The 26,322-nt window shown below is 41.8% G+C and overlaps 1 protein-coding gene and 1 pseudogene across 2 annotated transcripts in view; both read right to left on the bottom strand.

Moving 5' to 3' along the window:
• Positions 1–26,322, bottom strand: part of LOC311054166 (voltage-dependent calcium channel subunit alpha-2/delta-3-like) — a gene marked incomplete at both ends in the record, with an annotated part of 378,193 nt that overhangs the window by 162,310 nt on the left and 189,561 nt on the right. The window contains 3 exon segments of the mRNA XM_084070045.1: positions 11,738–11,851; positions 13,851–13,940; positions 25,447–25,521. Of these exon segments, the coding sequence (XP_083926171.1) occupies positions 11,738–11,851; positions 13,851–13,940; positions 25,447–25,521 (279 nt within the window).
• On the bottom strand, positions 1,606–3,250 carry LOC311054411 (tripartite motif-containing protein 16-like; annotated as a pseudogene). The gene is made up of 2 exons: positions 2,233–3,250; positions 1,606–2,168 (listed from the first exon to the last, which is right to left on the bottom strand). The product of its transcript is annotated as a tripartite motif-containing protein 16-like (transcript).

The following is a 26,322-nucleotide window of genomic DNA, read 5'->3' as shown; positions in this document are numbered from 1 at the left end:
AGCCCTGCAATTAAACGCAGGCAGCTGAGAGAGAGAGAGAGAGAGAGATGGCTCGAGTATGTGAGGCCGAGCGTTTAACTCGTTCAATCCCGGGAACGCATCTGTGTGTCATTGTCTCCGCAAGGCCGAAAGACATGGCGAGAGAGTATGTTTTACCCCCTGTCCGTCCGTCCGTGTGTCCGTCCGTCATTCGATCTGTCTGTGTACAGCTAATCTCCGGCACCGTTGGCTTGCTCGCAGCGAAACTGTGCACACACACTCCCTGGATACCAGAGCAGAACCTCTGCCCCAAATTTTTCACAGGGGCCTGTTATAGCGCCACCAGGAGGCCGATTGGTGCAAAACACATTTCTTGACAGTTCTCCTACAGATTTTGTCCAAACATCACGCAAATCGGTATACAGTATCTCGATAGTCATTAAACGAAACAGGTCTTTCAGATTTTTCATATTCCATCCTGATTGGCTAAAAATGGCTTCCAAAGTTTGCAGGACTGCTCCATTTTGAACAAAATGCCTCAAATTATGAACACAGCATGTAATTCCTGTGAAACTTTGCATGCACATTCTCAATAGGCCGAGGAAGAAATACCAGTTGAGACTTTTCTAATCAGCCTCGTGGCGCTATAACAGCCCGATTTGTGTTTTTACCTATAACTGCACCAATCTCTGTAAAACGTTTTATGCGCACTCCCTAGAGGTCAGGGAAAAACCTTTGCCCTGCATTTTTTACATCTGCCTTTTATAGCGCCACCAGGAGGCCGACTTATGTAAAACATATTTCTTTACATTACTACTTCCGATTTTATCCAAATTTCACGCAAATCGGTACACATGATCTCTATAGTCATGTGATCAAGACGGATCTGTTTAAATTTTCATATTCCATCCCGATTGGCTAAAATGCACATCTAAAGTTTGCAGGAGTGGCCCGTTTTGAACAAAATGCCGCAAATCATGAACGCAGCGTCCGATTGTGGTCAAACTTTGCACGCACATTCACACTATGTTGAGGAACAAATGCTACCCTTTTAACATTTGCCTGTTATAGTGCCACCAGCAGGTCTAATTTAGCAAAACACATTTTTTGAACAAAATGCCTCAAATCATGAATGCAGTGTCCGATTGCCGTGCAAGGTCTAAGAAGAAATGGCATCTTTTTCACATTGGCCTATTATAGCGCCAACAGGAGGTCACAATAACCTACCTGACCTGGCGGAGACCTGTGCTCCGAGAAGCACTTTTTCTAGTTCAGATATGTTTTGAACATGAAAACATAAATCAATATTATTAAATGTTATTTTTTTAATATCAAACCCACAAAATACAGTTTAAAATGATTTCATATCAACCAAACAAAATCTAACCACAATAACTCAGACATAAATTGTATGAATATGAGAGATGATTAATACATTATACAATAGATTAATAATAAACAAATGAACAACAAAATGAACAAATACAATAAACATGATTTGAATGATAAAGGTTTTTTCTTTTTCTTTTTTACATCAACAGAACAGTTACATTTTTGAACTGAGAATATTGATGAATTGAATTATAAATTATTGTGGAGTTATGAGAGACAAACACAAAGTCTGATCTACTTGAGGTCACACAACTCAGCAGTGGCTCCATAATTCCAAAACCATAATCCAGTATAGAGGGGTTGGGTGGATGTGGTGTGGACTCTGTGGAGGAGAGTCATGGTGTCAGAGACTCTGTAGAAGGACAGAGTACCTGCACTGTGATCCAGATACACTCCTACTCTGGAGGACACATGACCTGGGATGTTAGTATCAATGTCTCTGTGTCTGAAAACATAACATCCTTTCTGACACTGTAAAGACCAAGATTTATCATTGTATCCAAATCCTGTTACACGAAAACCTCCTGTCCTGCTGATATCTTTATATGAGACTGCTATATTAACATTGATTCCACTACACTCTACCTCCCAGTAACAGTGTCCAGTCAGACCCTCTCTACTCAGAACCTGATGCCGTCAAGTGAATCTCTCTGGGTGATGAGGATATGATTGTTGTTTGTTCATGATTGTGACTTTCCTGTTCCCTTTAGACAGAGAGAGGTGTTGATGTGCTGTGTTTGGATCCAGTGTGATCGGACATGAATACTGTAAGAACTCAGCTCTAGTCTTGGGTTCTGCTGGTGTTGACAGTGAAACATCCACTCTATTCACTCTCTGAATAGAGTGAATAGAGTGACAAACGCCTCGTCTCTGAGACGTTTGTCCCTTCCTCTTTAAGAATGTCCTCTAGTTTGTCCCTCATCATTGACACAGCCACGGTCACATATTCAAAGTATCTCAGAGGACGGACATTGCTGCTGACTGGGTGTGTAGATTCACTGATCCTTGAGAGGGAGGTGTAACTGTGTATAAAATGGATGTGATCCTCTGTGTGTGAGATCTGCTCCAGCTCAGCATGTCTCCTCCTCAGTTCAGTGACCTCCTGCTCCACACGCCTCCTCAGTTCTTCAGCACGACTCACTTCACGTTTCTGCTGGTCTCTGATCAGCTCCACTGCTCTATCGGCAGAGTGGTTGATGGACTTCACCTCCTTGTGAAGCACCTTCACGTCTTTCTCTCTCTCCTGGATTCTCTGCTGTATGCTCTGCTGAATCGTATCCAGCTCTTTCTGTCTCTCAGTCCTTTCTGCAGCAGCTGAGACCATATCGTGACCTTTGTGTTCTTCCACGGAGCACAGAAAACAGATACACTGCTGATCAGTACGACAGAAAAGCTTCCTCACCTCGTGGTGACGAGAGCAGATGTTCTCCTGAAGCTCGCTGGAGGCTTTGACCAGCTTGTGTTTCTTAAAGGCAGGAGACTGATAGTGAGGCTGGAGGTGAGTGTCGCAGTAAGAGACCAGACACTGAAGACAAGTCTTCACAGCTTTCAGTTTTCTCCCAGTGCAGAAATCACAGGCCACATCTCCAGGTCCAGCGTAGCAGTGATCAGGAGGAACATCTTGGAGTCCTGTCTTCTTCAGTATATCCATCATGTCAGCCAACATGTTGTTTTTCTTCAGAACAGGTCTTGGGACGAACGTGTGTCTGCACTGTGGACAGCTGAATGTCCCTCTTTGATCACCCTGACTCCAGTATCCCTCAATACACCTACTGCAGTAGTTGTGTCCACAGGGAACAGTCACTGGATCCTTCAGTAGATCCAGACAGATAGAACAGCAGAACTGATCCCGATCCAGTTGAACTGCTTGTTGTGCCATGTTACAGCCGACTGATGAACAAACTGAGTTTACTTTGGTTTTACCTTCCCAGAAATCACATGACATGGGGAGGTGTGTGTGTGTGTGTGTGTGTGTGTGTGTGTGTGTGTGTGTGTGTGTGTGTGTGTGTGTGTGTGTGTGTGTGTGTGTGTGCGCGCGCGTGTTTGTGTTTGTGTTTGTGTGTTTGTGTGTGCGTGCTTCATATGACAATATAAACCCTGAACCTTAAACCTTGCTCCACACAGTGCAGTGACGTGTATCGTAGGAGGCCATTACAACCCTGTTATCTGCTGTGTGTTGGAGACTCAGAGATGATTAACATACTTTATATGAGAGAGAAATATGAAATGTAATCCATACAATCATAAAGAATGGTTCCCAAAAGCTGTCAATGATTTCTTAAAGTCAGTCAGACACTTGATGACAATGATATTGCATTCTGATATTTAGATCCCCCACCTCCCAATAGCCTATTATTTAATATTAATATAGCCTAAATAAAATACAAATAACGAGGACATTGTGTAAAATACAAAAGCCAAATTGAAAACAAAACTATTACATATGAATATGAATAAATTTTCTTTGGGCGTTATCTAAGTAGATAGCATGGTGTTTTATTCTCAATCAGAGTAATCTCCTGTCATGCACGCACAGAGAAAGAGAGAGAGGGAGAGAGAGAGAGAGTAAATGTAACTTAGGGCGGATTCAGACTGGGTCCGATTGATTTGAACCGTTCCCGAGTACGATTGGCCTCTCCCAGCTGGACAGCATTCACATTGGCCAATATTCTTCCGTACCCGAGAACAGATCATAAACTGTAATGGTAAATATGTGCCTCATGGGAGCGCTGTTGACTATGGGGCTTTGGGAGATAGAGAATGTCATTCACAGAAGAAGAGTCACTTGTCAGAGTTTAGAGTGAATAATAAAGTTTGACTGTGTTCCTGACATTGTCTTGAGTGATAATAATAACTGAACAACAATACACAACCAAAGCAGTGTGTGTGTGCGTTGGTCTTCGAAACCTCAAAATGTAACGTCGTCTCTGTTATTATCAATATGATAGTGACGTCACTGACGCACCCTTGGTATTTTAGCATTGACGTCACGGACTAATCCTTGGTATATTCATCTTAGTGGCAGCGTTACACTACATATGTGTTTTTGTCTCCTCCAGGAGACTATGTTTTCGTTCTCGTCCTGAGCTTGTAGATCTGCTATTTTTTGAAAAAGCCAAAGAAATCTTAAAATGACACAGATGCGTTCCCGGTCTTAATGGATTAACCACTTTCAAACGTGGTGTTATTTTTGCATTCCACTGACCGGACGACAAAAGCTTATATTTCACTACAACTTGACAAAGCTCTCTTATTTTTTTGACGGTCAAAACTCTTACTTTCATCCAACTTGAGGAACAGTGCTAAGTGTCACTGGAAAGCATTGATCATTCCACCCTGTTTTGAATCTGACATACAGTAAGGGACCGAAGTAAACGGAAAGCCTTTCATACGGAAGGCTTTGGTTTGGTTAAAGGAGTATAGTTCACCCCAAAAATTACTTATTTTCTTTACACGCCCCATGGAGCCTTGAATTCATGGAGATTTGTTGGGTTTTTGAAGCATTCCTGAGCCAATAATTAGATGAATAGGAGGCTCTCTGAGTCTCCTAATGACTGGAAACTCCGCCGGTCATCAAATTACTGTCTAAAAAAGATCTCCATGAATTCAAGGCTTCGTGGGCTGTGTATAATGTGAACTACTCCTTTAAGCTGCTTCGAGGATAAAGACGTTTTTTTTATTTGTCACTCACATTGTCACTTACAGGAACATTTGTCACTCACAGGTACAGTACATGTAGCACAATGTTGGTGCAATACTGTGCAACCGCAGCAGCCTAATATACAAAAAGATACTACCAGAAAAAGAAAACGAGATAAAAGATAGAAACAAGGTTAAAAAGTATTTCAGACAGCACCTAAACTAGTAATTCATTATCAATGGGAGGTGAGCGAGAGCAGATGCCGTGAAACTGCACCCGTGCCAGCATTTAATAGACTTGAACTTTTTTCTCAGCAGCACTGCAGGGAGAGAGAAGTTGAATGAAGTGAACTTTAACCCATTAAGACCGGGAACGCATCTGTGTCATTTTAAGATTTTAGTCATATTTTGTAATTTGGCTATTCAAAAATAGCCAAATTACAGATGTACAAGCACTCGGTGCCGCGCTATGAGCTTGTAGATCTGCTATTTTTTAAAAGACAAAGTATAAAATAATGGTTATATAGGCTATAGCTAAAAAAAATCTAAAATAAATGACACTGATGGCATTCCCGGATTTAATGGGTTAAATGAGCTATTAAAATACACTCAGAGCATGAAGCGGCCTCTGTGATTGGCTGGCTTTAGCCGTACACCCAGAAAATGTAAATTATACCACCCATAGATTCACTATGCATTTATGGAGCGTTTTTGCCTACTATATAACTTTATGAATTATGTTTAAATTTACTGCAGTATGTCACTAACTTTGTTCACACTCATTTCCCATTTCAGAGGCAAATTATATACCCTTAGAAAAAAGAAAATAGCGTGGAGACAATCTACAAGCTCACAATGAAAGAAAAAAACGGCAGATCTGCAGTATAAACTGACAACGCGGTGTCGCATTATCATCATCATGACGCATTGTAGACTTTTAGATCGAGCTTTTTTCGATATGAATACAGTTGCAGGGCATTGAGATTTTGACTTGCCCATTGGCAGTGGTGTAAAGTAACTACATTTACTTTAGTAACTTTAGTTAGTTAAAGTACATTTACTCAAGTACTGTACTGAAGTACAATTTTGAGATATTTTTACTTTACTGGAGTATTTCCAGTTTTCAGTACTTTTACTTCTACTCCACTACATCTCAGAGGCAAATATTGTACTTTTACTCCACTACAATTATTTGAAAACTTTAGTTAATTTGAGGATTTTGATTGTTATTACAAAACATACATTAACCTATTATACCCTATGTATAGTTCAGCCATTTGAAAATAGCTGATCTACAAGCTCACAATGCGTTGCGATGCGACACATTGTGAGCTTGTAGATCAGCTATTTTCAAAAGATATGTATACATTTGAAAACTTGAAATGATAAATTCTGCATAATGAGTATGTTTTACTTTTGGTACTTTAAGTACACGTTGATGGCCAATACTTTTACACTTTTACTCAAGTACATTTTTGAATTCCGGACTTTTACTTGAAACAGAGTATTTCTAGATTGCAGTATTGATACTTTTTACTTAAGTAAAACATTTTGAGTACTTTTTTTCAAACCACTGCCCATTGGTGTGCCAATAGTTTGAAAGCCACTGGACTAGTGCATTGCCAATTGGGGGGGCATGGCTGTTTGCAGCGTGTTGCCCATATGGAGCGGGACAGTTGCTTGGCTGGGCTGTCTGCCTGCATGCACCCCTCTGGTGATTCTGCTGTTGCTGGTACGATCCCCTTCCCGGAAGAAATAAAGGTTATCTTCGCTTTTCTTTATCTAACTGAACCCATTCAATCCGGGAACAGCATCGCTGTCATTTTTAGATTTCTTTAGCTATTCAAAAATAGCAGATCTACAAGCTCATAGCGCGGCACTCGAATTTTTTGTAACTCAAATCTTTGCTGGGAGGGGGGGGGGGGGGATCCCTGGAACAAAACATTTTGAGATGGGGTTTAAATCGTGAAAGGTTCTGCAAATCTTTGAATATATATTCTACAAATGTCTTCTAAATCCTAACCGTTTAAAAAAAAAAGTTATGCTGTAGGCCTATGTCAAACTTTTTCATGTCAAGGACCCCCAAAATGATATGTATTTGCCCGCGGACCCACATCTCAAATATTTTGTACCAGGGACCCCCAGAAGCAAAGTTACAAATGTTACAAAAATATATATTCAGAAGATTTGCACACATTTTCAAGATTTTTCAGGCTATTTTTGAATAGCCCAAAAAATCTAAAATGACAGAGATGCGTTGGTTTGAATGGGTTAACATCAGATCCAGGGCTTGTTTTCACAGAAAGAAAGGCTGAAGAGCATTGAAATAAAAAGAAGAAGGTGACGCTGGCAGCATGGTACACACATGATTAAACCGCTACTCTGTGAAACTAACATGTCGACCATAACTGCAACAGCAAGTAATGCTACGCCAATAAGAGCTGTTGAGATGTGTCATGTTTGTTTATATTGTGCAAGTGCCTCAGGCGAGGTGTTTTAATGCATTTCTCTGCCAGTTTTTGCTGATAGAAATGAATTGTTCGTTCGTCATTTTTAGTTTTGCTCCAGGTCTGAAAAACAGAGACAGACTATGTGGGTCCTGTCACCACTCCGTCACCCAGCGAGTGAGCTGCTCGCTCATTCTATGCTGCAATGTAGATATACTTTGTTACAAGTAGAAGTCCCGTATTCAAAAATGTACTTGAGTAAAAGTACAAAAGTATTTGCATCAAGTTTTCAAATGTATACAAATCTTTTGAAAATAGCAGATCTACAAGAGCTCTGATTGGATATTTTCAAATGCCTGAAATATACATAGGGCTGAAATGGTTAGTGTGTTTTGTAATAATAATCAAAATCTACAAAGTAACTAGCAAGTTAAGTCACGTTTTAAAATAATTGGAAAGTGTGAAAACTACTGATTTAGAATGCACTTATGGAATCGGCCTCAGGTCTTAAAAGGTAATAATAATAATAATAACTAGAAAAAGTGTTCCTCGGAGCACAGGTCTCCGCCAGGTCACGTCGTTATTGTGGCCTCCCGGTGGCGCTATAATAGGCCAATGTGAAAAGGGTGGCATTTCTTCCTCGGCCTAGTGGGAATGAGCGTGCATTCATGATTTGAGGCATTTTGTTGCAAAAATGTGTTTTGCTAAATTAGACCTGCTGGTGGCGCTATAACAGGCCAATGTGAAAAGGGTGGCGTTTCTTCCTTGGCCTAGTGGGAATATGCGTGCAAATTTTCACGGAAATCCCACGCTGCGTTCATGATTTGAGACATTTTGTTCAAAACGGACCAATCCTGCCAACTTTGGAAGCCAACCTTAGCCAATCAGGATGGAATATGAAATATCGGACATATCCGTCTTGATCACATGACTATAGAGATACTGTGTACCGGTTTGCGTGATATTTGGATAAAATCTGTAGGAGTAATATCCAAAAATGTGTTTTGCACAAATCGGCCTCCTGGTGGCGCTATAACAGGCCCATGTGAAAAATTTGGGGCAGAGGTTCTGCTGTGGCATCGAGGGAGTGTGTGTGTGCAGTTTCACAGCGACCAGGGCAACGGTGGCGGAGATTAGCTGTTAACAGACAGAAGGACGGACACACACACACACACACACACGGACGGACGGACGGACGGAGGGTAAAACATACTCTCTCGCCATGCCTTCGGCCTGGCGGAGACAATAATAATAATAGTAGAAAAGGATTGATAGTGGGATCGATAAGAACTCGATAAGGTGACCATTATCAAAAAAAAAAGAACAATCTCTCCATCCCTATTCTTAGTGGAGTGAGATTGGAGGCCCGGCCACGCGAGACTATGTCGACTTAAGAAGCCTGTTCCCTGCTCACTCAGCCAAGCACTGAAAAAGCCAAAAAACACAAACACATTGGACTGGGAAAAGTGTTACTGACAAGTGTCAGCCGTTGTCTGTGTGTGTGTGTGTGTGTGTGTGTGTGTGTGTGTGTGTGTGTGTGTGTGTGTGTGTGTGTGTGTGTGTGTGTGTGTGTGTGTCTGTGTGTGTGTGTGTGTGTGTGTGTGTGTGGGGGGGGGGGGTGCCGCGCCGCGCCGAGAGCAATAAACTGTGGTTGAATAGTTCATTATTTTTTCACGTCTGTTGTGGAAATCTCTCCAGACTCAGATAATGCTCAATAGGCCCATTTTCCAGTAAGCGGGGCTTCGGTACAAAAAAAAAAAAAAGGCCTGCCGGGTTTCCCAAAAGGATCTTAGTCCTTTAAGTCTGTCATTGTCTATGAGCTCACCAAGAACAAAGATGATTGGATGCTTAGGGGGGGGTGGGGGTGCGGGCCCAGCTGACTTTGGCATCGCCTCGGCGTCAGATCCCAGTAGAACACTGGGCTGGAACGCAACAGCAGCATAATACAAACCAGAGCATTGACACCGTGTGTGTGTGTGTGTGTGTGTGCGTGTGCGTGTGCGTGTGTGTGTGCGTGTGCGTGTGCGTGTGCGTGTGCGTGTGTGTGTGTGTGTGTGCGTGCGTGCGTGCGTGCGTGCGTGCGTGCGTGCGTGCGTGCGTGCGTGCGTGCGTGCGTGCGTGTGTTTGTATAACTATACTCCAAACTTTCCGACAAGAATAATAGAATTTGAAAAACACTTTACGTTGAGAGGACCATTGTCTTGGTTCGTTTGGTGTGGCATAGTGGTTGTCTTATTTTCAAGGACCCCCATAACTCTGAGAGTTATTACGGGTCCATTTGGTTCCATTTGTACACTCTCAGAGTTACACACCCACCGTAAGGGGCCATTTGGGAACCAAAATGGAGTGTTTCTAGTGAGCCAACATGTACGATATCAGCACCCTGACCAGAATGGAACAGAGCCTTCATTAGCATCATTGGTAACACCTGTGAAGGAAGTAAGAAGAGGCCCAATTTCTTCCCAATATGGCTGCTGTTCATATAGAGCCTATTGGAAGAAGGTTCAGGTTGGTGTCAGGATGTCAGGAAGTTTTTAGAAGTCATGGTTTAGGGATTAGTGATATATATATGCTTGTGTTGTGCACCGGAAAATAGCCGATCTCCAAGCTGCGTGTCCTGGGCATGACGTTAAACTGCCCCGTTGTAACTACTGTACCATCGTCAATGTAGAAGGTGCAGTGGGTGCATTTGCAAATTCTGTGGACTATGTAGCTTGCATACAAGAAGAAGGCACTTCTCACCGGTGGACTCTACCAACAGCCCACGCTACCTGACGGCCCCTCCTTCCCGTGAACAGCTACCGGGAAGAAAGGCAATAGACCCGGCGGGCCTTCCAGCGGTATGTCCGTCCGCTGTCGGAATAGCAATAGGTGGACTTCCAGGCCCATGAGAACAACTACAGAGAGCGCTTTAACCCATTGAGACCTGGAACTGTGTCATTTTTAGATTTGAGCTAAAAAGCATTATTTTACACTTTGGGCTATTAAAAAATAGCAGATATACAAGCTCATAGCGCGGCACCGAGTGCCGCGCTATGAGCTTGTAGATCTGCTATTTTTGAAAAATCGTGAAAATGTGTGCAAATCTTTGAATATATATATTTTTAAAGCGAACATTTTTAACTCAAATCTTTGCTTCTGGGGGGTCTTGGAACACAATATTTTGATGGGGGTCCGCGGACAAATACATATAATTTTGGGGGTCCTTGACATGAAAAAGATTGAGCACCACTGATATAGAAACTGTTGAGATTTAGGAGACATGTAGAATCGGCTTCAGGTCTCAATGGGTTAACACCAAGCAGCAGTGCAAGACTAAAGGTCCTTACACACCGGGGGCGATTTTTTTCATGCGAATAATACGTTTTTTTTTAAAAACCTTATAAAGTCAATGCAAGTTTCCACATCCGTTTCGCGGAGCGAAAAAGCGTCTTTTATTTATTCGGACCGCATCCGAATTGTGCGTATATTCGCATAATCGCCGGTGTGAAATGACCTTAAAGACCTTTGTTTCCTCTGGTGATCCAGCCTATAGGACATTGGTTCTCAAAGTGGGGTCCGAGGACCCCCAGGGGTACTTGAGGGGGTTCCAGGGGGTCCCCAGCTAAATGATGGACAGGGACCAAATGGACCCTTATGGGTCTGTAACTCTGAGAGTGTACAAATGGAACCAAATGGACCCTAACGGGTCCATTTAGTTCCATGTGTACACTCTCAGAGTTAAATTAACATTGATTTTACAATATGAATTGGGGTCCCAGCTATATAAATGCCATTAAATGGGGGTCCGTAGCCCTAATGCATGTCAAACTGGGGGTCCTTGTAATTAAAATGGTTGAGAATCACTGCTAGAGAGCCGTAAAAAATCTTCTCTTATGGGGGTCCCTGGTTTATCTTTTCAAATGGGGGTCCGCGGGCTAATAAGTGTCAATTTGGGGGTCCTTGACATGAAAAAGTTTGTGAACCACTGCTATAGGACATACCCACGGACTGGTTGTTGGAGGGTTTCGAACAACTTGGGATGCCCACAGACGAGGCAGAAAGGCTGGCAAAGTACTGTGCTGTCTGTCTCTGCTGCCATATGTGGCGGAGCCGCCACTACCTGGAGTGCTGAGTGACATGCATGTTTTATCAGGAGGACATGTCCATGAGTTTGAGAAAGTAACCTTTGTGTGTGTGTGTGTGTGTGTGTGTGTGTGTGTGTGTGTGTGTGTGTGTGTGTGTGTGTGTGTGTGTGTGTGTGTGTGTGTGTGTGTGTGTGTGTGTGTGTGCTGTCCTACCTTCCTCTCAGGCCAGTTGTATTTGGCAAACACAGTGTCATAGGTGTCGACCGCTCCATCTGTCACAAGCATGATGGCCTGACTGCACACACTGCCCCTCCCTGTCTGGTTGAACTGGAGGGGGGGAGGGAGAGAGAGAGAGAGAGAGAGAGAGAGAGAGAGAGAGAGAGAGAGAGAGAGAGAGAGAGAGAGAGAGAGAGAGAGAGATATCAGATACGGAGAGACAGACAAACATACAGACAGACAGACAGATAGTGAGACATAGAAGGAGAGAGAGAGAGAGAGACATACAGAGAGACAGTGAGACACAGAGAGACACAGAGAGAGAGAGAGAGAGAGAGAGAGAGAGAGAGAGAGAGAGAGAGAGAGAGAGAGAGAGAGAGAGAGAGAGAGAGAGATATCAGATACGGAGAGACAGACAAACATACAGACAGACAGACAGATAGTGAGACATAGAAGGAGAGAGAGAGAGAGAGACATACAGAGAGACAGTGAGACACAGAGAGACACAGAGAGAGAGAGAGAGAGAGAGAGAGAGAGAGAGAGAGAGAGAGAGAGAGAGAGAGAGAGAGAGAGAGAGAGAGAGAGAGAGAGGGAGAGAGACAGACAGACAGACAGACAGACAGTGAGACACACAGACGGAGACAGAGACAGCATTGTGCAGGCAAAGGGTTTATTTATGAGCGCATTATGACTATATGGTCCATGTCATTACATGCCTTACTTCAACATGAGGGAAGCTAACCTTGTTACTATGTCTTATGTCTGCTCCCACACACACACACACACACACAACACACACACACACACACACACACACACACACACACACACACACACACACACACACACACACACACACACACACACACACACACACACACACACACACACACACACACACACACACACAGTGCATTAATACACCAACATCAGCAGAACAAGGGAATATGAATGTCCTCATCGTGGTTAATGACTCCTCTTAGTGATGTTGAATTAATGCACTGTGTGTGTGTGTGTGTGTGTGTGTGTGTGTGTGTGTGTGTGTGTGTGTGTGTGTGTGTGTGTGTGTGTGTGTGTGTGTGTGTGTGTGTGTGTTCTTGTTATAGAGTGAGTAAAGTGGTGGAGGGAGTCATCCACTCTGCTGTTTACTCAGCTTGAACATGATTCTGTTGATTTAGCTATTAATTAATAACTCTGTTTTTATTTAATGTTGTGCCAGCGGGGGATGTGTGTGCTTGTGTGTGTGCGTGTGTGTGTGTGTGTGTGTGTGTGTGTGTGTGTGTGTGTGTGTGTGTGTGTGTGTGTGTGTGTGTGTGTGTGTGTGCGCGCGCGCGTGCGTGCGTGCGTGCGTGTGTGTGTGTGTGTGAGTCAGGCTTACAATTTGGAAAATATTCACATTGGGTTAGGATTAGGATTAGGCATTTAGAAGTTAAATGTATGGGTTATAGGGTCAAGTTGTGCCTAATTTATATACTTAGTTGCGGGCGAGTGTCATGCACTGTCATTAGCCGATCTACAAGCTCACAACACGTCACAGCATGCCACATTGTGAGCTTGTATATCCGCTATTTTTGGCTTTAGGGTTACGGTAAAAAAAAATGGCAAAAACAATAAAACAAATGACATTCATAAAATCGGCATCTTAACCCATTTAGACCAGGAACGCAACTGTGTCATTTTAAGATTTCTTCGACTATTCCAAAATAGCAGATCTACAAGCTCATAGCACGGCACCGAGTGCCGCACTACGAGCTTGTAGATCTGCTATTTTCGAAAAATCGTGAAGATGCGTGCAAATCTTTGAATATATATATTTTTAAAGCAAACATTTGTAACTCAAATCTTTGCTTCTGGGGGGGGGGGGACAAAATATTTTGAGATGGGGGTCCGTGGCCAAATACATATCATCTTGGGGGTCCTTGACATGAAAAGAATATATATAGCAACATAGGTTTTTCCAAAAACAGTTTTTTTCTAAAGGATTTAGAAGAAATTTTGTAGAATCGGCCTCAGGTCTTAATGGGTTAAAATGCTGATGTCCTCACAGGTATAGTAATGCTAGTGCGTGTGTATACGCGTGCGTGCGTGCGTGCGTGTGTTTTTCACTCACGTCATTGAGGAGATTGAAGGCTTCAGTCAGAGCGATGTCCAACATACCAATACCTTTAGCAAACAGCTTATCAAGGTGCGCTCTGAAATGCTGGAGGGAAAGAAAAACACATCAAAAACAGGACAAACTATACAAAAAAATAATAAACCAAATGATTGAAGCCGTTTGCACACCAACAGCAACCCAAATAAACAACATAACATTGTGATGGCTTATATAGGATAGTGGCTCGCAAACTTTAGTTTTATCATTTTATTTCAAGGACCCCCATAACTCTGAGAGTATATATCTGTCGCTGACGGGAAGAAACCATGCTATCTATTTGAATAAATCAGTGCTATTGAACAGCCTTTATGTCTGTGTGTGGGTTTTACAAATATTGAACCAATGCAAAGTATTAAAAAGCGCTTCAAACCACCTACATAACTCCAGCTTTGGAATGACCAAGTCAGACTGGGGAAAAAAAAACACATTTCAGTCAGATAACTCACGAATAGATTGAACCAATATTATAGACCGAATATATATTGAACAAATATTTAGAATGAGAATACAAGTGTGGATGTAATATTTTATCTTGGCGTGACATTTTTCTCCCTGCTCAGCACAAATTAGACAATCATCATTAACCATTAAGAGCAGGGAGATAGATATATAATAACACCCCCCCCATGGGAAACAGACCAATAGCAGAGCCCACTGGTGGTGCTGGGGTGGTGGTGGGAGCAAACGCTGCATGACAACAACCATAACACACAAGTGGAAGGAACGCAAATTTAGGTGAGATTAAATAACCCGCCCGGTTGAACAGCTGATTGTCACGTCAGTGTATGACGTATGGTCTTGCATGACGCTGTATACAGCCACATATTAATGAACATGCATGTAACCTCTCAAGTGTATGCTGCCTGAACTAACTCGCAGGCTACTATAATTAATGGTCAAAAACCTCCTAACTCCACTTCAGCTGTATTTGGGTAAAGTGATGATAGTATAAGGACATATTCAAGTATCTGACAATGTATAAAGTCACCATGCCAACTTTAATGAGGCAGTATTTGCGTTGTTTTAAAAACCTTTTCATTTCCTGAAAAGTGAATATTTTGGACATAGCTGTTTTCTGCCCGACAGCAGAGATATACGGGTCCATTTGGTTCCGTTTGGATACTCTCCAACCCTACAGACGTGTAGGGTCCATTTAGAACCCCGTCAAGGAACCCTGAGGTTCAATGGACCAGCAACGTATTTACAAGCTCACAACGCTAAAGTGGTTCATGTATGTTTTATAATATAATCATTTATATCTGCAAAGTAACTAGTAACTCAAGTTTTCAAATAATTGTAGTGGAGCAAAATCTGCTTCAGGTTAAGACCTGAGGCCGATTCTACATGTCTCCTAAATCTCAACAGTATTCTGAAAAACGTATGTTTCTATATCAGTGGTGCTCAATCTTTTTCATGTCAAGGACCCCCAAAATTATATATATTCGGCCACGGACCCCCATCAAAATATTTTGTTCCAGGGACCCCCCAGAAGCAAAGATTTGAGTTACAAATGTTCGCTTAAAAATATATATTCAAAGATTTGCACACATTTTCATTTTTTTTCAAAAATAGCAGATCTACAAGCTCATAGCGCGGCACTCGGTGCCGCGCTATGAGCTTGTATATCTGCTATTTTTGAATAGCCAAAGTGTAAAATAATGCTTTTTAGCTCAAATCTAAAAATGACACAGTTCCAGGTCCTAATTGGTCAATGGGTTAATGTAAAAAAAAGAAGGGAACACACAAAGACTCGGCAGCCCCCCTGAAGTAACTCTGAGGACCCCCTATTGAAGACCCATGGTCTACTCTGGATGTCAAGATGTCATGAACATGAGTGTGCATAAGAATGTCAAGACAGGAGCCCACACATCTAGCAGTCTAATGGGCTCTTTAAACATGGCCTCAGGTCATTATTCACAACAAACTACTGCATTATCCTCTTGGACAGAGATGTCACAGTCTTTTATATTAAACGTCCCCTTCCATATCACATAACTGGAGACCATTTCATCGGCTGTGATGATGTGCACGTGGGTGTGTTTGTTTGAGAGAAGGAGGGAGGGAGGGGGGAGAGAGTGAGAGAGAGAGAGAGAGAGAGAGAGAGAGAGAGAGAGAGAGAGAGAGAGAGAGTGTGTGCGCGCACGCATGCGTTCGTGCGTGCGTGAGTGAGTGCGTGCGTGTGAGCGTGCCTGCCTGCCTCCCACACAGAATAGATTCTCTCTCAGGCAATTAATGGAGTTTAATGTTGTCAGAGACCCAACAGGTCTCTTTTGCTCGTCTCATTATTCACAATAGCCTGGAGGAGGGACACACGCGCGCACACACACACACACACACACACACACACACACACACACACACACACACACACACACACACACACACACACACACACACACACACACACACACACACACACACACACACACACACACACACACGCGCGCGCGCGTACGCGTGCATGCAGTGCACGTATACGCACACACAACCACACAGGCAGGCAAAAAACCCGTATTGTACAGTACAGTACAATCCAATTTCTGTTATCTTTGTTAAGCTATCTATTTCGATTTTGGGTGTTTGGGTGATTTGTTATTTCCATTATTCAATCCCTTTCACTTTGGCAAACCTCAGTTCAGTGAAGGTACACATGAAGGCTACTTTCAGATTCAACCTAATCAGTTGGGTGGCCAACGTAGTACAATACTAATGCTTCAGAATGAATCAACGTCACAGTTTTCAATACATCTGTTTTAGAGAGGACCGTCAGTTAGTTCGTGAAACCTGAGGCAAAGACTCAATTATAATGAACAAAGACTCAATCAATGATTGAGTCTTTGTTCATTATGATTGACAATCATAATGAACAAAGACTCAATCATAATGAACAAAGACTCAATCATAATGACCAGAACATTACAGTCTCTGAGCCACATGGGAACACCCATCAAGCAAGCTCATTTTTGTACCATTTTCTGATGCATCTAAAGCAGTGGTTCTCAAACTTTTTCATGTCAAGGACCCCCAAATCGACACTTATTAGTCCGCGGACCCCCATTTGAAAAGATACATTTTAAGGACCACCAGTTTGACATGCATTAGGGCTACGGACCCCCATTTAATGGCATTTATATCTCTGGGACCCCAATTCATGTTGTAAAATCAATGTTATCTTAACTCTGAGAGTGTACAAATGGAACCAAATGGACCCGTTAGGGTCCATTTGGTTCCTTTTGTACACTCTCAGAGTTACAGACCCATAAGGGTCCATTTGGTCCCTGTCCACCATTTAGCTGGGGACACCCTGGAACCCCCTCAAGTACCCGTGGGGGTCCCTGGACCCCACTTTGAGAACCAATGATCTAAAGTGCATCATTTTCCATTCGTATGTCAATATGGTTCAAATTGGCTCTGCCTCTGGAAGCCATATTGTTCTAGTTTCTGCCTATTTTGTTAGGATTTTTCTTGTCCTTGTAGCAGCCATGGGTCTGAACTAATGGGCTACAGCAGGGGTCTTCAACGTTTTCAGGTCAAGGACCCCTTAGCTGAGCGAGAGAGAGATGAAGCAGGGAGGGACCCCCACTGCATTGTTTAAAATTGTGTTGCAGATTAAACGTGTGACTATCAAAGTGTTTGGGTAAATTTTGTTCATTTCAGACATTTAACCACTTAAACCTTCACTACTTAGTACTTGATTTGGTCCCCCCCCCCCCCCCCCACACCAAACCTCTTCGCCAAAAATAGCAGATCTACAAGCTCACAACGCCTCGCTCTACGAGGCGTTGTGAGCTTGTAGATCTGCTATTTTCGGCTAATGTTCCCCTCAGAATAGGGATGCTAGGGTTCAAGGTTAATGACAACAAAAACATCCTATTACACAAAGATTTGGCGGCCCCCCCTATAGTAGCTCTGAGGACCCCCCTATAGGGGTCCCCGGACCCCCTGTTGAAGACCCCTGGGCTACAGAACTCCCGTATCACCAATCTGTGTGAGACTGTTTAACATTTCTTCTCCTAGAAGTAATAGTCTGCCACACGGTTTTGTTGTTGTAAACATTGTGCATTTAATGTCACCACAACCCTGGTTGCCCAGGAAACTAAGCAAGTCGAGTCACAACTGACGTAACCCTATTATGTGTATACAACTCTGTATCTCTGTTTTTTTCGTCAGAAGAATATATCTGGAACCACGCTTTTCCAACGCTTGTGAGATCTCTTCTCTGGAATAATTCCACAAATATTATTGGAACAAGAAGTTTCCTCCATTTATTGATGTAATTAATTCACATCTGAATGATAGATATGGACCGGCAATGGTGGAAAAATCACTCAAATGTTTTTACTTAAGTAAAAGTATCAATACTGCAATGCAGAAGTACTCTAAAAGTAAAAGTCCGGAATTCAAAATTGACTTGAGTAAAAGTACAAAAGTATAGTATCAAAATGTACTTAAAGGGCAAGACCACTTTGGTAGAGGTTTGGGTTGTGTAGTTACCTTGCCATGATGTAACTCCAAAGGTGGACAAGAAATAAAAAATAATTGCTCTATTGATTAGAAATTGATAATTCAAAATATGCTCCTCATTGACTTACATTGTATGGTAAAACAGCTCTCAAAGTCACTCTTTTAGCATATAAACGAACACAAACAAAGTTGATTCAGACAATATAGAACATCACCAAACCCAGTACTGTTTTTTTTTTTATAAAAATGTCAACTTCCTGTAGATTTTGCCATTTTTAATAAGTAGAAAACCTGGACTGGATCCACGGATCCGGATCCAGATCTTCAAATAGTAAAATCAACAGGAAGTTGACATTTTTATTAAAAAAACAAACAGTACTGGGATTGGTGGTGCTCTATATTGTCTGAATCAGCTATGTTTGGGTTCATTTATGTGCTAAAAGAGTGACTTTGAGAGCTGTTTTACCGTATACTGTAAGTCAATGAGGAGCATATTTTGAATTATCAATTTCTAATCAATGGAGCAATTATTTTTGATTTCTTGCCCACCTTTGGGGTTACATCATGGCAAGGTAACTACACAACCCAAACCTCTACCAAAGTGGTCTTACCCTTTAAAGTACCACATGTAAAAGTACTACAATGGAGATAAAGTTGTATGTTTCATAATGTAATAATTCATATCTGCAAAGTAACTAGTAACTAAAGCTGTCAAATAATTGTAGTGGAGTAAAAGTACAATATTTGCCTCTGAGATGTAGTGGAGTAGAAGTAAAAGTATAGACACTCACGATGCAGATATTTTCCCTCCAAAGTACTGTAACCCTAACCTGGACAAGACAAATCACAGATTCCTCTACAAAAACAACCTCCATGAGCCCAGAGCAGCTCCCTGCACGCTGATAGACACAATCTGCCTTTCAGGTGGATAAAAAGGTTAATTGGCTGCAAGCTAAATGTAAATGTGTGTGTGCAGTAAGTGCTTACTGCAGGTTAAGCATATCACATCGCAACGTGTTGTGAGCTTGTAGATCTGCTACTTCCGTCATTAAAAAAAAAGGATATATGGCCAAAATAAGGAGGCCATGTTGAAAGTTGTTATGGCTGTCTGTGGGTTTTATAAACATTTAATCAATGACAAATATTAACAAGAACTTGAGACTAAATAATAACTACACTGAATCCATTGGAACCCAGGTTTCTTTTTTTTTCTTTTTCTTACTTATATGCAACACTGTATGACAAAGGGATTAATGTACGGAAAAATAAAAAAACATAAAAAACATTTACATATGGACTATGGAGACATGAGGGTTTGTGCAACGAAAGGCTAGTGTTTATATTTGCATTCCCTGGACTCTCTCTCTCTCTCTCTCTCTCTCTCTCTCTCTCTCTCTCTCTCTGTGTCCGTGGCCCCCCGTGTTAATTTAAAAGCGCTCCGTGTGTGAACTGTGAATTAATCAGTTCACATGGGGGGCCGGAGAGACCATAGATCTCACCTTGCAGGACCCTGATTGCCCCGCTGTTTATCCTCCTCAGATGCCTGTTGCAATCAGACAAATAAGTGCTTCAGGCCTGTCCATCCCGTGTTGTGCGTGTGCGTGTGCGTGCGTGGTCTTGAGAGCGCGTGCACATGCACGCTGAGTAAAAACCCTTAGGGGTCCATTGTACACTCTGACAGTTAACCCATTAAGACCGGGCAAAACATCTGTGTCATTTTTCTGACACAGATGTCAATTTCTTTGGCTATTCAAAAAATACCAGATCTACAATCTCATAGCGCGGCACCGAATGAGCTTGTAGATCTGCATTTTTTTTTTGCATTTTTTTTAAAAATCGTGAAAATTCGTGCAAATCTTTCTTTTTTTTAAGCGAACATTTGTAACTCAAATCTTTGATTCTGGAGGTCCCTAGAAAAAAATAGTTTACACATGTTCGCTTTAAAAAATATATATATTCAAAGATTTGCACAGATTTTCACGATTTTTGAATAGCCCAAAGTATAAAAGTATGGTTATAGCTAAAAATGACACAGATGCGTTCCCGGATTGAATGGGCTAAATGGACACTGAGGGTTTAAACTGTGGTTGCCAGGTAAAGGAGTTAAATGAGTATGGAGCTTATAGAGCTGAGGTGTGATTAAACAGATGGAGTAAACACATGGTTAAACGTGTCACTCTACAGCAGTGGCTGTTCACCTTTTTCTGGATCAAGGCCAGCACACTTGTAAAAATCTTCAAAGTGTTCGCGGCCCACCCATCTGACCACGTAAGTTGTCAGGTCGGGTGGACCACGTGCACTTTTTCAGAGCAGGTTCATTTTAATTTGCCCCTCGGAAATGCAGGTTCCATACAGAGATTCCACATGAATATCTACGCAGTGATATTAGTCTGGCCACCTTAGGCTAATATGCATCACCATCCAGCACGCACGCATGCACGCACACACACACACACACACACACACACACACACACACACACACACACACACACACACATTATATGCAAGTTCAAAAGCACAAATCCATGAATTTGGTAGAAACCACAATCAGAACAGATCCGAGACTAATAGGTTTGGCCAGGGCTGGACGTTTTAATTCCAAAGAGCCCATAGGTGTCAGAAAGCAGCAGAGCATGGGACATAACTGTGAATTATAAAAATAAACACGTCACAAAAGGGCAATATGCTATTCCACAACACCGGTAATAACACACAATATCACAGGATCCATCTCAATGAGATAAATACGCACACATACACGCACACGCACACACATACATCCCAACAGCTTTGCCTGTCATTCTGCCCGACACCCAAATTACTTTTCAGTGATGCACATTCACTGCTATCTCCCTTTTCTGCTCCACCTTTTTTTCTTTTGAAAGAAGGCAGGAGAGAGAGATGGAGAAGGACATGCAAGCAAAGGGGTCGGATTTGAACCCGGGCGTTAGTGGCATGCTCTCTACCAAAGGGGTCTTCAACGTTTTCAGTCGAAGGACCCTCTAGCTGAGAGAAAGATGAAACAGGGACCCCCTCTATATTGTATGAAATTGGTTTCCTTGGTCTGCTCTCTTTTCCCTCTACACCTATACCTCTTTGCCAAAAATAGCAGATCTACAAGCTCACAACGCCTCGCAGCGCGAGGCGTTGTGAGCTTGTAGATCTGCTATTTTTGGCTTAGGTTCTCTTCAGAATAGGGATAATATGGCAAAAAAAAATAATCCAATCACACAAAGATTTGGAGGCCCCCCTGTAGTAACTCTGAGGACTCCCTAGGGGTCCCGGACCCCCTGTTGAAAACCCCTGCTCTACCAGGTGATCCACTGAGGCAGACCCCCTTCACTTGAGACTCACTCAAAAAACACATTGGAACACAGGTTCAAGTTTTGGCCTGTACAGTATATTAAAATGCTTCACAATTGTTTAATATGGTCATAATAACTTATGGATTTCAAAGTTATCATCCGTTAAATCCGTACATTATGTGCAAGGTTAAATTAATTTAATTTAAAACATGTGACCTTTTTAGACCCAATTATAGAATCACATTTTTAATTAAACTACGTCCACTATAATCATTAACCATTGATTGTTTTTTGTTTCACTTCCTGTATTTGGGTTTGATTGCATTCTCACCTGCAGTGAACCAACCTCTGATGCACTGGAAAGTCAACCGACAGATGTGGAAAAAGTACTAACATTTTGTACTTAAGTAAAAAATATCAACGCTCTGTTACATGTAAAACGTCTGGTAATCAAAATTTACTGAGTAGTAGAACGTAAAGTATAGGCATCAAAACATACCAAAAGTAAAAGTACTCATTATGCAGAATGTCCTGTTTCACAAGTTATCATAATTATGTCTAAAATGTATAAACATCTGAAAAAAGCAGATGAGTTTCTAGATCGGCTATTTTCGAATCGCCAATGTTTAAATAGGGATGAAGTGGTTCATGTATGTTTTGAAATAATAACCAAAAATAGTAACTAAACTAAAGTTTTCAAATAATTGTAGTGGAGTACAAATATAATCTACTCCAGTATAGTAAAACATTTAAATTTTAACTTAAGTACAGTACTTGAGTACATGTACTTAGTTACTTTCCACCACTGCGAACCAAGACCCCCATATTCTGGCAGCCCCAGAGTTGGATCTGTTTGGTCCGTACCAGAGTTATGGCTGACTGGCCCCAAGAGTTCAGATGCTCAATGGTGCTTCAGAACAAAACTTCAAACGTTTGTTTAATTTACAAAAGATCTGCTTTCTGTTTTGATGCTCCAGTTTCACGGAATAATCTACAACTCACTCTAAAAATGTGTCCTATGGACAAAAAATTATGACATTATAAAACATTCTTTAACCAGTTTAGCCCTATTTTATACCTAGGCTATTTGAAAATAGCAAATCTACAAGCTCACAACGCGTCGCATCGCGACGCGTTGTGAGCTTGTAGATCTGCTATTTTCAAACACTTTAGTGATTTTACTTTTGGTACTTTAAGTACATTTTGATACCAATACTTTTGTACTTTTACTCAAGTAAAAAAATAAATCCGGACTTTTACTTGTAACAGAGTACTTCTACATTGCAGCATTGATACTTTTACTTAAGTAAAACATTTTAGTACTTTTTCCACCACTGCGAGTAGTTGCAAGTAGTTGCATGTTGCAATGAGTTGCATTGGTGTGGACTGGCCTTTAACCCATTGGTTCTGAAAGTGGGGTCTGGGGACCCCCAGGGGTACTTGAGGGGGTTCCAGGGGGTCCCCAGCTAAATGATGGATAGGAACCAAATGGACCTTTATGGGTCTGTACCTCTGCGAGTGTACAAATGGAACCAAATGGACCCGTTAGGGTCCATTTGGTTCCATTTGTACCAGAGTCATAGTGACTGACTCGAGTCTGACTCATATTTGACGACTTGCGACTCGACTCGGACTTTGTATGTAAAACTTGCGACTCGACTCGGACTTTGAATGTAAAACTTGTGACTTGACTCGGACTTGGAAGGTAAAAGACCAAGAGACTTGAGACTCGACTCGACTTGCTAGCCAATGACTCCCGACTCGACTCGACTTGAGACAAGATGACTCGTGACTTGTTTTGTCATCGGAGTTCCCCCCGCATAATAAACAGAGCAGTTGAGATTTCATTCGGCCAGATCTTTCTCAATTTTACTTGAATTCTTATAAGTTTAATGTTTATATGATCTGTAAAGCTTATATTTTCATTTGGTATCAGTCATGGATTTATTATAATTTATTATAATTTATTTTCTTATTTTCTGTAATTTATTTCCACGCGCAATCGCGCATAATAAACAGCGCAGTTGAGATTTCATTCGGCCAGAACTTTCTGAATTTTACTTGAATTCTTATAATTGTAATGTTTATATGATCTGTAAAGTTTATATTTTCATTTGGTATCAGTCATGAATTTATTCATAATTTATTATAATTTATTTTCCTATTTTCTGTAAGTTATTTCCACTCGCATCTTCAAGCCATGGTGCCGTAGATACATAACCGGAAAACTCGCCCCAAAACACCATCGCCCCCATTTCTTTTCGCGGACCAGCGGTTCTTGTATTCCTGTATTTGTTTTACTGAGGATAAGGTTAGAAATAAGTTTACGGTTAGCCATGTTATTAGTTTTACTGAGGTTACGTTTAGGAATAAGGTTAGGTTTAGGCATAGTTTAATGAGGTTACGTTTTGGAATACCAGGTGAATATCACCGGATTTCCCCCGGGGTGACTGTTTTGGGGCGAGGGTTTTGGTGTTCGTCTGCAGTGGGCAACAGTGCATGCGTCCGCAATAATGCTATCAGGATCAGATTATTAGATATTATTATCAGATATTAGAAGTATATTGGGTACCAAATATACTTACCAAAGAAGTTTTACTTTGGGAAGGTTTTCAGACTCATCCATTCATTGCACTGACCCCAGTTTATATATTTGTAATGGTTCAGGTTTCTTTATACCTGCCCAATAATCTCTCTCTCTCTCTCTGTGCGTGCATATGTACAGTATATGTGTATATATATATATACACACACACACACACACACACACACACACACACACACACACACACACACACACACACACACACACACACACACACAGTATATCTAGGTGTGCCCTGGGATCTTTTGGCTATGCCAGGTGTGCCTTGGCACCAAACAGGTTGAGAAACACTGCTTTAGTGTAATTTAGCCTTTCCCTAGTTCTAACTAAATGATCAGACATGTAATGTTGTAATGGATAAATGAACAGCTTTATGCTGGTTTAATTCTTGACTTTAAGATACGGTTTCTCTCTTCCTGAGTGCTTTGTGGGTGGGCTGGGGAACAATAGTAGTGAGGGACTTGACACAACCTTGTGACTCGACTTGTGACTCGGCTTGACTTGCCCACAACAGAAAGACTTGGGACTCGACTTGGACTTGGGACCAAATGACTTGGGACTCGACTTGGACTCGGACCGGAGGGTTGGATTGACTTGGGACTCGACTTGGACTTGGGACCAAAGACTTGGGACTCGACTTGGGACTCGGACCTGAGGGTTGGATTGACTTGGGACTCGACTTGGACTTGGGACCACATGACTTGGGACTCGACTTGGACTTGGGACCACATGACTTGGGACTCGACTTGGACTTGGGACCAAACGACTTGGGACTCGACTTGACTCGGACCGGAGCGACTTGAACAATACTCTGATTTGTACACTCGCAGAGTTAAGATAACATTGATTTTACAACATGAATTGGAGTCCCAGAGATAGAAATGCCATTAAATGGGGGTCCGTAGCCCTAATGCATGTCAAACTGGGGGTCCTTAAAATGTATCTTTTAAAATGGGGGTCCGCGGGCTAATAAGTGTCCATTTGGGGGTCCTTGATATGAAAACGTTTGAGAACCACTGCTTTAACCGGTGCAAACTAAACTAAAACTAATCCAACGAAACACACCAGGATTCATTTTCAAAACACACGTCAAGCAGTCCAGGTGTGAAAGCTCGCTTAAAGACCCAAGAACATGAGGATGAGAGGAAAGAAGGTGAAAGAGAGGAGGAACTCACGTCTTTGTTGCCGACGTCTGCCTGGACCAGAGTATCGTTGAGGCACGGCTCCACGTAGTGTATCTCCTCGTTGTACTGGAAACATGACAGAGGAGTGGAGAGGTTATTTCACTGTTTTATCAAACATTTTCATGTATTTGGCCACAGACCCCCCCCCCCCCCCCCCCCACCCCCATCTGAAAGTATTGTGTGCTAGGGAACCTCCAGAAGAGATGTGTATAAAAAACAAAATCGAAAGTATTCAAGATTTCTCAAAAATAGCAGATGTACAGTACAAGCTCATATATGCATATATTTTTTTAAACAACATTTTTAACTCCAATCTTTGCTTCTGGGGGTCCCTGGAACACAACTCTTTCATGTCAAGGACTCCCAAAATTATGCGTTTTTGGCCACCAACCCCCATCAAAATATGTTGTTCCAGGGAATGAATGGATTAATTCAGACAGGTCATTATCACCCGGAAGGGGTTTATTGATCACTGGACTCTTGATTATCCTGCTTAATAAAGGCTACTTGATAAAGGAATTATTACACTGACACAGAATGTAACAACAAAACAATTTCATTGATTTAAAAAAAATGATTTAACTCATTCAGTGCCATTGACGTCACGTTTTTATAAGCCCAGGGTGCCAATGACTTTTTTTTTTTTTTATGTTCAGAACCCAAGATATCATGATTTGAAGATTTGCTGCTCCATTCACTTCTTGTTTAACATCTTACTGAAAAAGGCTGTATCTCGCTTTCTAAGCACTTTTTTTTTTACAATGTATTTTTGGTTCTGGCACTCAGAGCCAAACTGCCAGAAATAAGTCAGGCACTGAATGAGTTTAATTGCTTGCGGTAAACGCTAGCAAAACTCTGAGTTAAATC

Source organism: Gymnoscopelus microlampas, assembly GCF_963454915.1.
Source record: "Gymnoscopelus microlampas genome assembly, chromosome: 10".
Taxonomy (NCBI): Eukaryota; Metazoa; Chordata; class Actinopteri; order Myctophiformes; family Myctophidae; genus Gymnoscopelus; species Gymnoscopelus microlampas.
Note: the sequence above shows the minus strand (reverse complement) of the source record. Positions and strands in the feature narration are given on the sequence as shown.